The 15,668-nt window shown below is 40.4% G+C and overlaps 1 protein-coding gene across 1 annotated transcript; it reads left to right on the top strand.

Annotated features, from left to right (window-relative positions):
* Window positions 1-2,018: 2,018 nt before the first annotated feature.
* On the top strand, window positions 2,019-3,464 carry LOC311045176 (E3 ubiquitin-protein ligase TRIM35-like; the record flags this gene model as incomplete). Its single annotated transcript, XM_084056987.1, has 1 exon — window positions 2,019-3,464. One exon carries the CDS (start codon window positions 2,019-2,021, stop codon window positions 3,462-3,464), a length of 1,446 nt encoding a protein of 481 aa, XP_083913113.1.
* Between the last annotated feature and the right edge of the window lie 12,204 nt (window positions 3,465-15,668).

Raw genomic sequence — 15,668 nt, 5'->3', positions numbered from 1 at the left:
GTAATCCGGATGTGTACATCTAGTGCTTTTAGTGCGTCTTTGAAAAAGAAGCACGGCAGCATGAAACTAAATGAACGAAAACAACCATAGAACATTTTTATGTCTATGAAAACAACGGTAAGAAGAGAACAGACCAGACCAGTGTTCATACAGAAAGGTTTATTTGGTTTAAGCACCTCGCTGAGGGTACAAATATATGTTTTATTTCATGCATTGTGTTTTATAGCCCTGAAACATGACTGTCATGGCGCAACTCGTTCCTGTTTTTGGAACGTTCTCCATTTACAACCCGTACATCTACATAAACGTTCAGATGTCAAATATAAAGTAATGACCCCACGGCCACGGATGTAACAAGTTAAAACGCCTGGGTTTAAGTACCCGGTTCTTCCGTATTGTTCAATAAAAAAAGCATTTTAATCCGATTGGTGGCCATTTTCTCAAGATGTCCTTCATATGCTTTCAATTACGCGACCCTATCGGTTGGTAGGTGTATTGCATTCTGATACATTATAACGCTATGAGAAAATGGCCGGCAATCGGATTAAAATGCTTTTTATTGAACAATACGGAAGATACTGGTACTTAGACCCAAGCGTTTCTACTTGTTACATCTCTGGCCGTGGGGTAAACACTTTATATTTGAAATTTGATGGTTTATATAGATGTACGGGTTCTAAATGGAGAAAGTTTCAAAACCAGGAACAATTAGCGCCATGACGCTTGTGACAGACGAGCGTCATGTGAACCATAAAAATATACTTGAAAAAGTACAGAAGTATTGGCATCAAAATGTACTTAAAGTACCAAAAGTAAAAGTAGTCATTATGCAGAATGTCCCATTCCACAAGTTTTCAAATGTATACAAAAATCCTTTAAAAATAGCAGATCTACAAGCTCACAGCCTTGTAGATTTTTCAAATAGCCAAAGTGTGTGTGTGTGTGTGTGTGTGTGTGTATATATATATATATATATATATATATATATATATATATATATATATGTATATGTATATGTATATATATATATATATATATATATATATATATATATATATATATATATATATATGTATATATATATAGTCCCTTTGAATGTCATTCTGCCGATCTAATTTTTTAGAATCAATTGAGAAGCCTCAGTAACATGAATAATATAATCAAATAAATGCCTAGGTTTGATACATGACAGAGCATAATCCATGGAGTACAAACATACATTTCATATTTGTCAAAACGACTAAAAGGTTTAAGGTTCCTATCATTGTGATTTAAGGGCTACTTTATTTAGCCATTTCTCATGTTTGCACCCTAAAAGGAAATTGTCACTTTGTTTAAAAACAATTCATGCTGAGCAATATTGTAACTCACAGGCTCACTGTAAAATGTTAATTGATGATTTTGTATTTCATATATAGAGCATTCAGCCTTTTACAGTAGACTGGGTTCAGTCAGAATTGTTTGTCTTGCTTGACTTAAACCCTTTTGCTCTTTGGGGGGCATAGGTCATTTATGCATTTCCTCCAGCTATTTCGGTGTTGGGCGATCTTCTCTGCTTCCTTCCAAGATGTTCCTTTTTCCCCCCTCCAGCTGTTTCTGGGTCTTCCTGGTTTTCTTTTCCCCTGAGGGTTCCATGTTAAAACCTGCCTGGTTATGTTGGAGGATGGTTTTGTTTGTCACTATAGGCATCATTTCTAATATTTGCTCCGTTTTGTCTGCTGTTTCCCCTCCTATAGCTCTTACGGTGTGTTCTGGAGTAGAATTACCATAACCATCAGTTTGAGAGACCATCCTTAATCGCCCCGCCCCCCTGCCAGACTCATCAGAGAGAATAAAAGCTTCAGCTTCAGACCAGAGTCAAACACACAACTTGACTTCCAGTCAGTGAGGGAGGACAGACTGTCTTTCCATACACAGCTACAGGAGAGAATACTGACCCAGGAGGAAGTGTAATTGCCACCACTGACCGACTGGCTGATTGTCTGCTTTGAGCAGACTGTTTGTGGCTTTCATTCAAAATGGCTTCCAAGTCATCTCTTTCCGAAGAGGATTTTGCCTGTCCCGTGTGTCGTGACGTCTATAAAGATCCTGTCCTCCTGCCGTGTAGCCACAGCTTCTGCAAAGGCTGTCTGCAGAAATGGTGGCGAGAGAAGATGATAAAGGAATGTCCCGTTTGTAAGAACATCTCCTCAACGGACGATCCACCCTGTAACCTGGCTCTGAAGAACCTGTGTGAGGTCTTCATGCAGGGGAGACACAGACCTTCAAAGCGTCGGAGAACTTCATCGGGGTCTGAGGATCTCTATCTCTGCAGTCTGCACTCTGAGGAACTCACGGTCTTCTGTCTGGAATGTCAAGAGCCAGTGTGTGATGTGTGTCTGCATTCAGAACACACCAACCACAGTTTCAGACACATCGATGGAGCTGCACTGGACCACAAGGATGAAATCCAGACATCACTGAAGGCTTTGAAGGAGAAACTGAAGGTATTTAATGAATTTAAAACTAAATGCATCAAGAAGACAGCAAAATGCATCAAGGGCCAGGGCCAGCACACAGTGATGCTGATTAGGGAAGAGTTTAAGAGCCTTCGTCTATTCCTTCGCGAAGAAGAGGAGGCTAGGATCACTAGAGTGAGAGAAGATGAGCAGCAGAAGAGTCAGATGTTGAAGGAGAAGATCGAGGGTCTGAACAGAGACATATCAACCCTTTCACACAGAATCGGAGCCATAGAGGAGGAACTGGGAGCTGAACACATCTCATTCCTGCACAACTACAAGACCACGAAGGAAACAGTCCAGTTCACATTGGAGGACCCACGGGACGGCCCATGGGATCTGCTTGACACGGCCAAACATCTGGGCAACCTGACCTTTAGAATCTGGGAAAAGATGAAGGCCATGGTCTCCTACCATCCTGTCCTTCTGAACCCCAACACTGTCTATGAAAGACTCGTCCTGTCTGACGATCTGACCAGTCTGAGCTATGATCTAGAGATCCAGAAACCTACACCAGACTATGAACACATGGTTGTCGGGTCTTCAGCGCGCTTTGACTCAGGGACCCACAGCTGGGAGGTTGAGGTTGGAGACAATACAGACTGGTCTGTGGGCGTGTATGAAGAGCAACGCCACAATTACACAGAAGACACGCCACGTCTATCTTGGAGTATAGAGTTTTCCAAAGGTAAATACAGTGTAGCCTGCACACCAGGGCCAGACACTGATCTCCCACTGCAGCAGCGACCTCAGAAGATCAGAGTCGAGCTGGACTGGAACGGAGGAACACTGTCGTTCTCTGATCCTGACACCGACACACACATACACACCTTCACACACACTTTCACTAACAAACTCGTTCCATTCATTCACACTTTCGATGAGAATCTCCCTCTGACGATGTTACCTTGGAAGGTCTGTATAACTATGGGAAATTATGATGATGATGATGTTGAGACAAAATGATTAATCATTTAGTCCCATTTAGGGTTTTTACAGGTATTTGTCACTACATTTTCACGGGTGATATTTGTCCTCTGTATTAACTATTAGGAGTGTTTTGATGTGAATATTACTCAGTTTTGTAGATTTTTTGTTGTTGTAGGAGACTAGGAGTTGAGGTCTCTTTCTTATATTATTTGGCCAATGTTTGACCAGTTTTTATAGTTTGTTTGTTGATTACTTTTGATGCAGTAGTTGTCTTTTTTCATTTCATTCATTTTTTTGTATTGGGTATTAAACGTCCTTTGTCGAAAATAAAACTAGCTTTTGATTGAAAGTGTCTAATTAGTCCTTAACCATTAATCTATTTCTACACTTCTCCATACAATATACACAGTACTTTTTTTGCATGAATATCACATTGTTTTATTGAACCATTTATTATTTTTTACATCCTGCATACAAAAACAAAACGGCATTTCTGATTAATGTAGCACTCTGTAAAGACACCTGTACATGATGGAATGATTGATGTTTAATGCAAATAAACGTGAATAAAAAATGTATACGTTATGACATCATTACATGGCATTTTAATGTGACGTTAGCAGAGGTCAGTATTTAAAATATTACAGATGTTTTATGAAAGCAAACAAGATTGTGAGGTAAACTACCTTGATTGAATACTTTATTAGGAGTAGAAAAAAACACATGAAAGTACAGTTCAGTACACGGTCAGCTAATAGGAATAAAAACAAAACAAAGCCATTGTCTTGTTTCCATTGGGGTCCTTTGTACTCAATTCATAGTGACATTAAATGACAGACAGATATACACTACTATGCAGAACATCGTAAAAACAGTTTAAAAATAAGAAACTACAAATATGTACAGTAAACAGTTAGAGAGGGGGGGCTAGGTTTTGACTTTTACAGGGGCCAGTTTCGAATGTCAGCCACCTGTAGGTACTCTTTTAGGGCAGTTTTGAAGGAGAGTAGGGTTTTACACTCCTTCACGGCAAACTCCTACACAGTAAATAACACCTGGATGGTATGATCTCTATTCATTTCAAAGAGTTTTCTCTAATCCAGGGGTCTTCAACAGGGGGTCCTCAGAGTTACTACAGGGGGTCCGCCAAATCTTTGTGTGATAGGATTTTTTTTTTACCTTAACCACTTGAACCCTAGCATCCCCTTTTCTGAGGAGAACTTTTGCCAAAAATAGCTGATCTACAAGCTCACAACGCCTCGCGCTGCGAGGCGTTGTGAGCTTGTAGATCAGCTATTTTTGGCAAAGAGGTATAGGTATAAAGGGAAAAAAGAGCAGACCAAGTAAACAAAAAAAGTTTAATCTAAAACGCAATTTTATACAATATGTAGAGGGGGTCCCTGCTTCATCTTTCTCTCTCAGCTAGGGGGTCCTTGGCCTGAAAACGTTGAAGACCCCTGCTCTAATGCTTTCAGTATGAATGTGTCTTTAATCAGCTGGACTGAGGTGAACAGACCCACCACAATGAGGAGTGACTGACAGAAAGATCCTTAACCCTGTTGGCCCTATATCTTTGGGGAAATATTCAAAGATCTTGGAGACCCCGTTCCCCCCCCCCCCCCCCCCCCCCCAAAAAATACTGATTGATTGAATACTTTATTAACAGTTTGAAAAAAGCATTGACATTGAGGTCAACCCCAAAAAATGACTTATTTTCTGCTCCACCTCCAGTTTGAGAAGCCACTGATTGACATGTTGATTAGATTTAGATGTGTGTTCATGAATGATTCAGAGCTTTGTACAGAAGTGGCTCATTCCAGGACTATGAATATGAATATCTAGTGTCCCAGCATGGAGTTCTTATTGTCTTATTATCTGCTGGATTTGGTGTGAAGCATCTTGCTGAGTTCAACACAATGGAGCAATGCCTCCCTTCCCCCACCACAGGGTGGAGCTGTGGAGCTCAATTTCGGAGTGAGTGAGGTGAAACAAATCAGTTGCATGTTGATCACAGATTTAAATCCGTCTGGTTTTGTCTCATTTCAGTTCAGATGTATAATTATTATTTCTGATTAAATTAAGACAAAACCAAAAGCACCCTGACCCCAAAATAAAAATGTGGAAATGCACCGAAAGACCCTTAAACCAGACAGTTTGTTTGTTACTGACTTCATTCACGTTTGAATCCATGTCATGTTCAGTGTTGCCAGATTCTGTGAGAGAAACAAGCAACCAGGTCTAGGAAAACCAGCACAAAATAAGCGAATATGGACCACATCTATATACATCAACTATTTGAAAATAGACGATCTACAAGCACACTGTGAGCTTGCAGATCTGCTAATAAAACCTTACGGGGAAATTATAATAAGCAGATCTGGCAACCCTTGATTGATTGATTGATTGATTGATTGATTTATGTACTTTATTTAGTAAGACATGAGAACATCAGTACATGGAACTAAACTGGGAGACTCATTAAGCACTGAGCTTGTTTAAGATGAGATCCCCATGCACACACATCATGATGATGAATGTCTGATGTTGACCAGCTGAGGCTGGTTGGGATGATGACCTCTAGAGACTTGATTTATCCAGGTGTGTGGTGAAACAGGCCTCACAACCAACCACACATTTTAAGACATTGATGACAACTCTCTGCTGGGACACTATAGATATTCATAGTGCTGGAGTGAGCTAGCCTGATTATCAGACTGTCTGGACTCTGGAGGAATGAGCCTCTTCTGTGTGCAAAGCTCTGAGTCATTCATGACAATTCATCTTTAAGTAAGTGTTTTGGTTGTAAATCTAATCAACATGTCTTATCAGTGGCAACACCCAAGTGGAGGTTGGAAAAAGTTCTGAATTTATTTTAATCATTTTAATCATAAACGCACACGAAGACAGTGTTGTTATCCTCACTGTTAATGTATCCACTTGTAACTCCTGAAAGGAAAGCAATGCTAAGTTAGGAAACATTTGTCACCCCCAAGTGTTTTTGGAGTAAATCTAATGTCTATTAGTGGCTTCTGAAGTTAAAATGGGGGTTGGTGTGTTTCCAACATTTGGGGTAAAATGTTAAGAATGTATTTCTTTTAAACTACCTTAGTCATTTGTAACTCTGAGAGCATACAAATGGAACAGGGGTCATGAATGTGTCCATACACAGACAAACGTGGCCAGTCTTGTGCTTGTAAAATTTTAGATTTAGTTCTAAGCACAGTACTTGAGTCAATCCAACCACAATGGATACATACAACCACCACTGGCTGTATCCATTGCATATTGTCACCAGGTTAAAAGTCACTTTGAATGTCATTCTGCCGATCTAATTTTTTAGAATCAATCGAGAAGCCTCAGTAACGTGAATAATATAATCAAATAAATGCCTGGGTTTAGATTGGTAATACATGACAGAGCATAATCCATGGAGTACAAACATACATTTCATATTTGTCAAAACGACTAAAAGGTTTAAGGTTCCTATCATTGTGATTTAAAGGCTACTTTATTTAGCCATTTCTCATGTTTGCACCCTAAAAGGAAATTGTCACTTTGTTTACAAACAATTCATGCTGTTTTAATATTGTAACTCACAGGCTCACTGTAAAATGTTAATTGATGATTTGTACTTCATATATAGAGCATTCAGCCTTTTACAGTAGGCTATGGGTTTTGTCAGAATTGTTTGTCTTACTTGACTTAAACCCTTTTGCTCTTTGGGGAGCATAGGTAATTTATGAATTTCCTCCAGCTAAATTAGTTCAGTGTTGGGCAATCTTCTCTGCTTCCAAGATGTTCCTTTTTCCATGAGTTCCGCCTCGACCGACCTTTTCCAGCTGTTTCTGGGTCTTCCTGGTTTTCTTTTCCCCTGAGGGTTCCATGTTAAGGCCTGCCTGGTTATGTTGGAGGAGGATGGTTTTGTTTGTCACTATAGGCATCATTTCTAATATTTGTTCTGTTTTGTCTGCCGTTTCCCCTCCTATAGCTCTTACGGTGTGTTCTGGAGTAGAATTACCATAACTATCAGTTTGAGAGACCATCCTTAATCGCCCCGCCCCCCTGCCAGACTCATCAGAGAGAATAAAAGCTTCAGCTTCAGACCAGAGTCAAAACACACAACTCAACTTCCAGTCAGTGAGGGAGGACAGACTGTCTTTCCATACACAGCTACATACACAGCTACAGGAGAGAATACTGACCCAGGAGGAAGTGTAATTGCCACCACTGACCGACTGGCTGATTGTCTGCTTTGAGCAGACTGTTTGTGGCTTTCATTCAAAATGGCTTCCAAGTCATCTCTTTCCGAAGAGGATTTTGCCTGTCCCGTGTGTCGTGACGTCTATAAAGATCCTGTCCTCCTGCCGTGTAGCCACAGCTTCTGCAAAGGCTGTCTGCAGAAATGGTGGCGAGAGAAGATGATAAAGGAATGTCCCGAGTGTAAGAAGATCTCCTCAACGGACGATCCACCCTGTAACCTGGCTCTGAAGAACCTGTGTGAGGTCTTCATGCAGGGGAGACCTTCATCTGGGTCTGAGGATCTCTATCTCTGCAGTCTGCACTCTGAGGAACTCACGGTCTTCTGTCTGGAATGTCAAGAGCCAGTATGTGATGTGTGTCTGCATTCAGAACACACCAACCACAGTTTCAGTTTCATGATGTTTAATGCAAATAAACGTGATTAAGAAATATATATATATATATGTTATGACATCATTACATGGCATGTTTATATATATTGCAGAGGTCAGTATTTAAAATATTACAGATGTTTTATGAAAGCAAACAAGATTGTAAGGTAAACTACCTTGATTGATTGAATACTTTATTAGGAGTAGAAAAAAGCACATGAAAGTACAGTTCAATTCAAGGTCAGCTAATAGGAATACAAACAAAACAAAGCCATTGACTTGTTTCCATTGGGGTCCTTTGTACTCTATTTATAGTGACATTAAATGACAGACAGATATACAATACTATGCAGCAGAACATCGTAAAAACAGTTTAAAAATAAGAAACTACAAATATATACAGTTAACAGTTAGAGAGGGGGGGGGCTAGGTTTTGACTTTTACAGGGGCCAGTTTCGAATGTCAGCCGCCTGTAGGTACTCTTTTAGGGCAGTTTTGAAGGAGAGTAGGGTTTTACACTCCTTCATGGCAAACTCCTACACAGTAAATAACACCTGGATGGTATGATCTCTATTCATTTCAAAGAGTTTTCTCTAATCCTTTCAGCATGAATTTGTCTTCAATCAGCTGGACTGAGGTGAACAGACCCACCACAATGAGGAGTGACTGATGGAGAGATCCTTAAGAGGCCCTATATATTTGGGGAAATATTCAAAGATGCTCACAAATGTTCATGTAAGATTTGTATAAAATAGTGAAAATAGACAATCTACAAGCTCACCGCGCTTCATTGTGCATTTTAAGCTTGTAGATCTGCTATTTTCTCGCTAGTTGTCATAATATGACAAAGTATAGGTCTTTACTCTTTAGTGGTTAATGTAAATCACAAAACTTCAGCCTGTGTGAATGGTTGTAAGGCTGGTATGGTGCAATGATCCAAATGCAGTCTTGAGTGACTCTGTTTAGACATACCTGTAAAAGTGTGCTTTAATCATTAATGTTAAAAACCACAACCCAAGCCAAGAATCTTGGTGTAGTCATGGACTCAGACCTCCATTTTAACAGACACATTAACACAATTAAAAAAAGCATACTATCACAAATATGGATGCATGATAAAATAATAAAAATAAGCCTTCGCATTTGATGCCCAGACTGTTCAGGGGCCCTCTCTGGTGCCAAGTATTATGATTGTCTTAATTATTGCATGTGAAAAACCAGTGATATAACTCCAGGGTAAAAGTTGTATGCAGTTTGCATGACTGCCTGATTTACCAAGTTCCTTTATTATTATTTGTTATAAGCTATAATTTAAAAATAAAGTTATTATGGGCAAATGGTGATACAAATGTATTTTGTAACACCAAAAGTACATCAATTATTGTATCAGTGTCTTATTACACATATTAGGGGGGGGGGGGGGGGGGTGGGAGAAGCAATACAGAACAGCAAATAAGGATTTTACTGAGTGTAAACTGAGGGGTTATGTGATCAAAACGAACAAGGAGAGGGGGGGGGGATTGTGTGTGTGTGTGTGTGTGTGTGTGTGTGCGCGTGCGTGCGCGTGTGTGTAGGGGCTGTTGGCAACGCTGCCCACGCATTGAAGTCTGCATGCAGGCACACACACAAATCAGACATGGTCCTGGTCTAGTCGCGACATTACAAAGTCTAAACCAGTTGTGCTATAAACACGCCCCCTTCTGTGGTCAACGCGGAAGTGCCTTTTTCAAACAACCGCGGACTCTTTTTTTTCGCCGATAAAGTGTAGTTTTGGACCATGACGGAGGCGCGCCGACTCAGCAGACCTTGAGGCCGAGGAGACGCGCCCGAGCGCCTCCAGGCGCGAGTGCCCGCGTCGACCGGCCAATGGTCTGCTAGTCGACTCAGCGCCGTTCGAGTTGTGTACCGATAGAGACAGAATAGTATATAATGTTTTGGTGAGAGCGTTTGCCCCAACTGTCACTCAAAGTGGCTACTGGCCAATCACAGCGCGTCCTTGCACAAGCGTATTGGCCAATCATGCACAACTGGTTTAGCCTATGGAGTCACGCGGTTTAGTCAGCATACTGAAGCTTCATTCATACTCAATGTCACTCCACTGTTGAACTGTTCAAGTTTTATCTTAAAGTTTATCAGTGGTTGGAGACATTTCTAAATGTTCTCAAGTGTTTTTCACATCTTCTACAGTAAGAGAGAATCAGTGACAAAATCCACATAATAAAACTATGACACATATGAACTCACTATGGCAACAAAAGTCCTGGAATGCCACAACAGACATTCACTTTTAGCTCCACTAGTGGTGTTTGCCACTATTGATTGGTATATTCACTGCTATGAATGAGACGTGACCGACTCAAATCAATAGTACAATTCTGAACATGGCTGGAAAATGTATCACATCTCCCACAATGTAACTCTCTCAGAGTTACACATGGATACATGAGGATTTTACTGTGTACATGTAGGTTAGACAAGATACTCTCAATTCAACTTTGATTAAAATTTCAGAAATTCTTAACCTTTTCCCTCAAATGTTGGAGACCCTGGACACCCCCCCCAAAAAATACTGATTGATTGAATACTTTATTAACAGTTCGCAGCTCGGATCCAGTTTAAAACCCTGGTGCTAGCCTATAGGGCAGTGAAAGGAACAGCTCCTTCTTACCTCCGGGCTATGGTTGATGCTTACACCCCTGCCCGACCACTTCGGTCTGCCACCTCGGGGCGACTGATTGCCTCGTCACTCAAGGGTCCTTCTGGTCGATCGACGCGGTCACGACTTTTTTCTGTTCTGGCCCCACAGTGGTGGAATGAACTTCCCACTGATGTCAGGACAGCAGAGTCACTGCCTATCTTTCGCCGCAGGCTGAAAACCCACCTCTTCAGGAAACACTACCCTTCCTCTTTGTCTGGCTTACTTGTTGTTAACTAGTTGTACGAACTCTTGTTTTATTGCTGTACTGTTTTATTGGATCTTGTTTAGTCCATACACTTTTTGTATTAGCTTGTGCTCTTTTGATTTTGCTATTTTGTCTCATCTGTTTAAGAAAGTAGGTAGCTGATAAATAGCACTTTTACCTTATACTCTTTGTTGCTTGTTTTTGCAGGAAATGCACTTAGGACTTCTGGTGATTAGTAGTTTCGTTCCCTACCTATGTTGAATGCACTTATTGTAAGTCGCTTTGGATAAAAGTGTCTGCTAAATGACTGTAATGTAATGTAATGTAATGTAATGTAATGTTTGAGAAGCCACTGATTGACATGTTGATTAGATTTAGATGTGTGTTCATGAATGATTCAGAGCTTTGTACAGAAGTGGCTCATTCCAGGACTATGAATATGAATATCTAGTGTCCCAGCATGGAGTTCTTGTCTTATTATCTGCTGGATTTGGTGTGAAGCATTTTGCTGCACAATGGAGCAATGCCTCCCCTCCCCCACCACAGGGTGGAGCTGTGGAGCTGAATATTGGAGTGAGTGAGGCGAAACAAATCATTTGCATGTTGATCACAGATTTAAATCCGTCTGGTTTTGTCTCATTTCAGTTCAGATGTATAATTATTATTTCTGATTAAATTAAGACAAAACCAAAAGCATCCTGACCCCCAAAATTAAAATGTGGAAATGCACTGAAAGACCCATAAACCAGACAGTTTGTTTGTTACTGACTTCATTCACGTTTGAATCAATGTCATGTTCAGTGTTGCCAGCTTCTGTGAGAGAAACAGGCAACCAGGTCTAGGAAAACCAGCCCAAAAGAAGCGAATATGGGCCACATCCTTTTACACATACATCAGCTATTTGAAAATAGCAGATCTACAAGCTCACAACGCGTCGCGATTTGTGTGCTTGTAGATTGGCTATTTTCAAATAAAATCTTGCGGGGAAATTATAATAAGCAGATCTGGCAACCCTGGTCATGTTATGTCTGATGTGGACCAGCTGGTTGGGATGATGACCTCTAGACTTGATTTATCCAGGTGTCTGGTGGAACAGGCCTCACAACCAACCACACATTTTAAGACATTGATGACACTATAGATATTGCTATATAGATACGTTGCTGGGACACTATAGATATTCATAGTGCTGGAGTGAGTTAGCCTGATTATCAGACTGATGGTCTGGAGGAATGAGACACTTCTGTGCAAAGCACTGAGTCATTCATGACAATTCATCTTTAAGTAAGTGTTTTGGTTACCAGTGACAACACCCTAGTGGAGGTTGGAAAAAGTTCTGAATTGATTTGAATCATTTGAATCATGAACGCGCATGAAGACAGTATTATTGAGTATAATACCTTAAAAGTCTATGATATAGTAGCTCAGAAAACAGTTTTATTAGCATTCAAAGCACAACAGAAACTGCTTCCAAGCTGCATTCAGAATCCGTTTCAAATGAAAGAAAATCAGTTCGAGTTGAGGGGTATAATTATGTTTGGAATTATTACAACTAGAACAAATATCAAAAAGAGATTTACATCGGTTATGGCAAGAGAAATATGGAATAGTTGTGATAATGACCTAAAAAAAATGCTGTTCTATCTATACATTAAAGAAATGTTTAAAGATAATATAGTAGGTAAATATAAAAACATATTATAAACCTAATACATGTTATTTTTTTGTAAACTAATCTTTATTATTCTATTATCCTCGCTGTTCATTTATCCACTTGTAACTCCAGAGAGGAAAGCAATGCTAAGTTAGGAAACATTTGTCACCCCCCTTCATTTCATTAAGTGTTTTTGGAGTAAATCTAATGTCTATTAGTGGCTTCTGAAGTGAAAATGGGGGTTGGTGTGTCCAACATTTTGGGTAAAAATGTTCAGAATGTATTTCTTTTCAACTACTTTAGTCATTTGTAACTCTGAGAGCATACGGAACAGGGGTCATCAATGTGTCCATACACGGACAAACGTGGCAAGTCTTGTGCTTGTAACATTTTAGATTTAGTTTTTACATAACATTATAATGTTCCTCTTTTGATAGGACTCAATTACTGAATGTCTCAGTCTCCAGGTTTTCTTCAGAATATGTATGACACTCATTTACTAGTTTACTATGACACTATGTATGGCACTAGGAGTCCACTTAGGACAGTCGTTCATTATTTTCAAGGTTCCCTGAGAGTGTACAAATGGACCCATCAGCTCACCGCAGCACTATACATTTAGGGCTAGCTCTGTTTCTGGTAATATTTGTATGTCCATGGCAGAAATTAGAATTTTGACTAATGTCCACCTCAAGCCAGCATGGTGATGAACCCTGAAATGGAACCAAATGGACCATAAATGGTTCCTATTTGGTTTCCTTTGGGGGCCTTTCATGTGTTGTCCTCAGGAAATGCACTGCTTTTATTTATGCATTCTTGTTTCCCCAACTAAACTGTGTATCTGTCTGTTAACGCTCTGCCCCCCTGCCAGACTCATCAGAGAGAATAAAGGCTTCAGACCAGAATAACAACTTTCAGTGAGGGAGGACAGACTGTCTCTCCATCCACAGCTACAGGTGGAGGGAATATTACTGACCCAGACCACTGGAACCTACTGCAGACTGAACTTTAACAAGAACCAGCATTCACAGTGAAAGTCAACTTCAGGGAACATTCTAGAGTAAGCTATAGGGAGTGTTGCCACCACAGACTGGGCTCATTTAGCGCTTGTTTGTAGCTTCACTCGGGAGACAAAATGGCTTCAAAGTCTGCTTTTTCAGAAGAGGATTTTTCCTGTCCTGTGTGTCACGACATCTTTATCTTTCCTGTCCTCCTGCCGTGTAGCCACAGCCTCTGTAAAGCCTGTCTGCAGCAGGAATGGTGGAGAGGGAAGCGCGGAACGCAATGTCCAGTTTGTAAGAAAAAATATCCAAAAGAGAAGTATTCAACAGAGGATCCACCCTGTAACCTGGCTCTGAAGAACCTGTGTGATGTCTTCACACAGGAGAGACGCCAGAGAGCTTCAAAGCGTCAGAGAACTTCATCAGGGTCTGAGGATCTCTGCAGTCTGCACTCTGAGGAACTCAAACTCTTCTGTCTGGAATGTCAAGAGCCATCTTGTGTTGTGTGTCTTCATTCAGAAAAACACACCAAGCACAGTTTCAGACCCATAGATGAAGCTGCACTGGACCACAAGGATGAAATACAGAAATCACTGATACCTTTACAGGAGAAACTGAATGTTTTCACTTCATTCAAAACAACCTGTGACAAAGTATTAGAAGACTTTAAGACCACGACCCAGAAAACCGAGAGTCAGATTAAGAGTCAGTTTAAGTGGCTTCATATGGTTCTACAAATGGACGAGGAGGCCAGAATCAAAGCATTGAGAGACGAAGAGCAGCAGAAGTGTCAGATGATGAGGGAGAAGATTGAGGCTCTGGTCGGAAAGATATCAAGCCTTTCACACACAATCGGAGCCATAGAGGAGGAGCTGAGAGCTGAACACCTCTCGTTCCTGCAGAAGTACAAGACCACGAAGGAAAGAGTGCAGCTCACACTGCAGGACCCACAGCCGGTCTCCGTAGAACTGATAGACGTGGCAGAACACCTGGATGTGACCAAACACCTGGGCAACATTGGCCATCCAAGTCTCGTGTTGTTTGATGATCTGACCACTGTTAGCGGAAAAGGGCGGCTGTAAAAGGCTGTAAAAGGGTGGCCGAAAAGGTAAATATCGATAAGGTAAATACAGAGCAAAATCCTCAAGTGAGCCAGGCACTCTCTAGTTTTTTTTGGAGCAGACTCTGATCTCGACGATCAGAGTACGGCTGAACTGCATCAAAAGACAGCTGTCATTCTTTGACGTTGAGGCAAACGAACACCTGTATTGCTTCGTCTACGCTGTGAGTAACACATTCATTCCATTCTTCTACACTTCTGATGATTGGCCTCTGACGATATTGCCCAGGAGGAGCCGTGTAACTGTGGAGCAGAATGATGGTTTTGAGGATGATGACACTACTGATGATGAGGAGGATGATGATGATGATTCTCCATGATTGTGTTGTGTACTATACTGTGGGAAAACCTCTGGAAAAGACAGTCAAGCTGGTAGTTGTTTTAACAGTACGTTGGTCTTCATGCTCCTGAACCATCCTGTTATGTTTTGTGAAGTCAAGAAACTACTTGACATCAGCTAACTATTAGTTCAGCTATTCAAAAAAAAAAGTTTTACTATTATGACATGGCCTGAACGGGGACGTTGGGGTTTGTTTGTTTTCAATTAGATATGTAAAAGGTGCTGTTTTTGATCATGTAATAATTTTTGTAATGTCACTGTATTCCAAATAAAAGTCTGATTATAGAAATCGTATCTGAAGTTGTAGTTTTTATAGCGAGGTAGTGGATTTTCGTGATTCTAGCCTAACTGTTATTGATTTTTTTTTTTTACTTATAACGTTAGACACATTTTCAACATTAAGATGTTTTTTTTTATATACTCTATACTATGTTTTATGAAAGCACAAGGTGTGAGGTAAACTACACAGTAAATAGCACATGGTATATGATCTCTATTAAATTCAATGACTTTTCTCTAATCATTTGAATATAAATACACTTGTCTTTAATCAGCTGGACTGAGGTAAACAGACCTAAAATGGGGAATCAA

The sequence above is a fragment of the Gymnoscopelus microlampas genome, assembly GCF_963454915.1.
Source record: "Gymnoscopelus microlampas genome assembly, chromosome: 5".
Classification (NCBI taxonomy): domain Eukaryota; kingdom Metazoa; phylum Chordata; class Actinopteri; order Myctophiformes; family Myctophidae; genus Gymnoscopelus; species Gymnoscopelus microlampas.
Note: the sequence above shows the minus strand (reverse complement) of the source record. Positions and strands in the feature narration are given on the sequence as shown.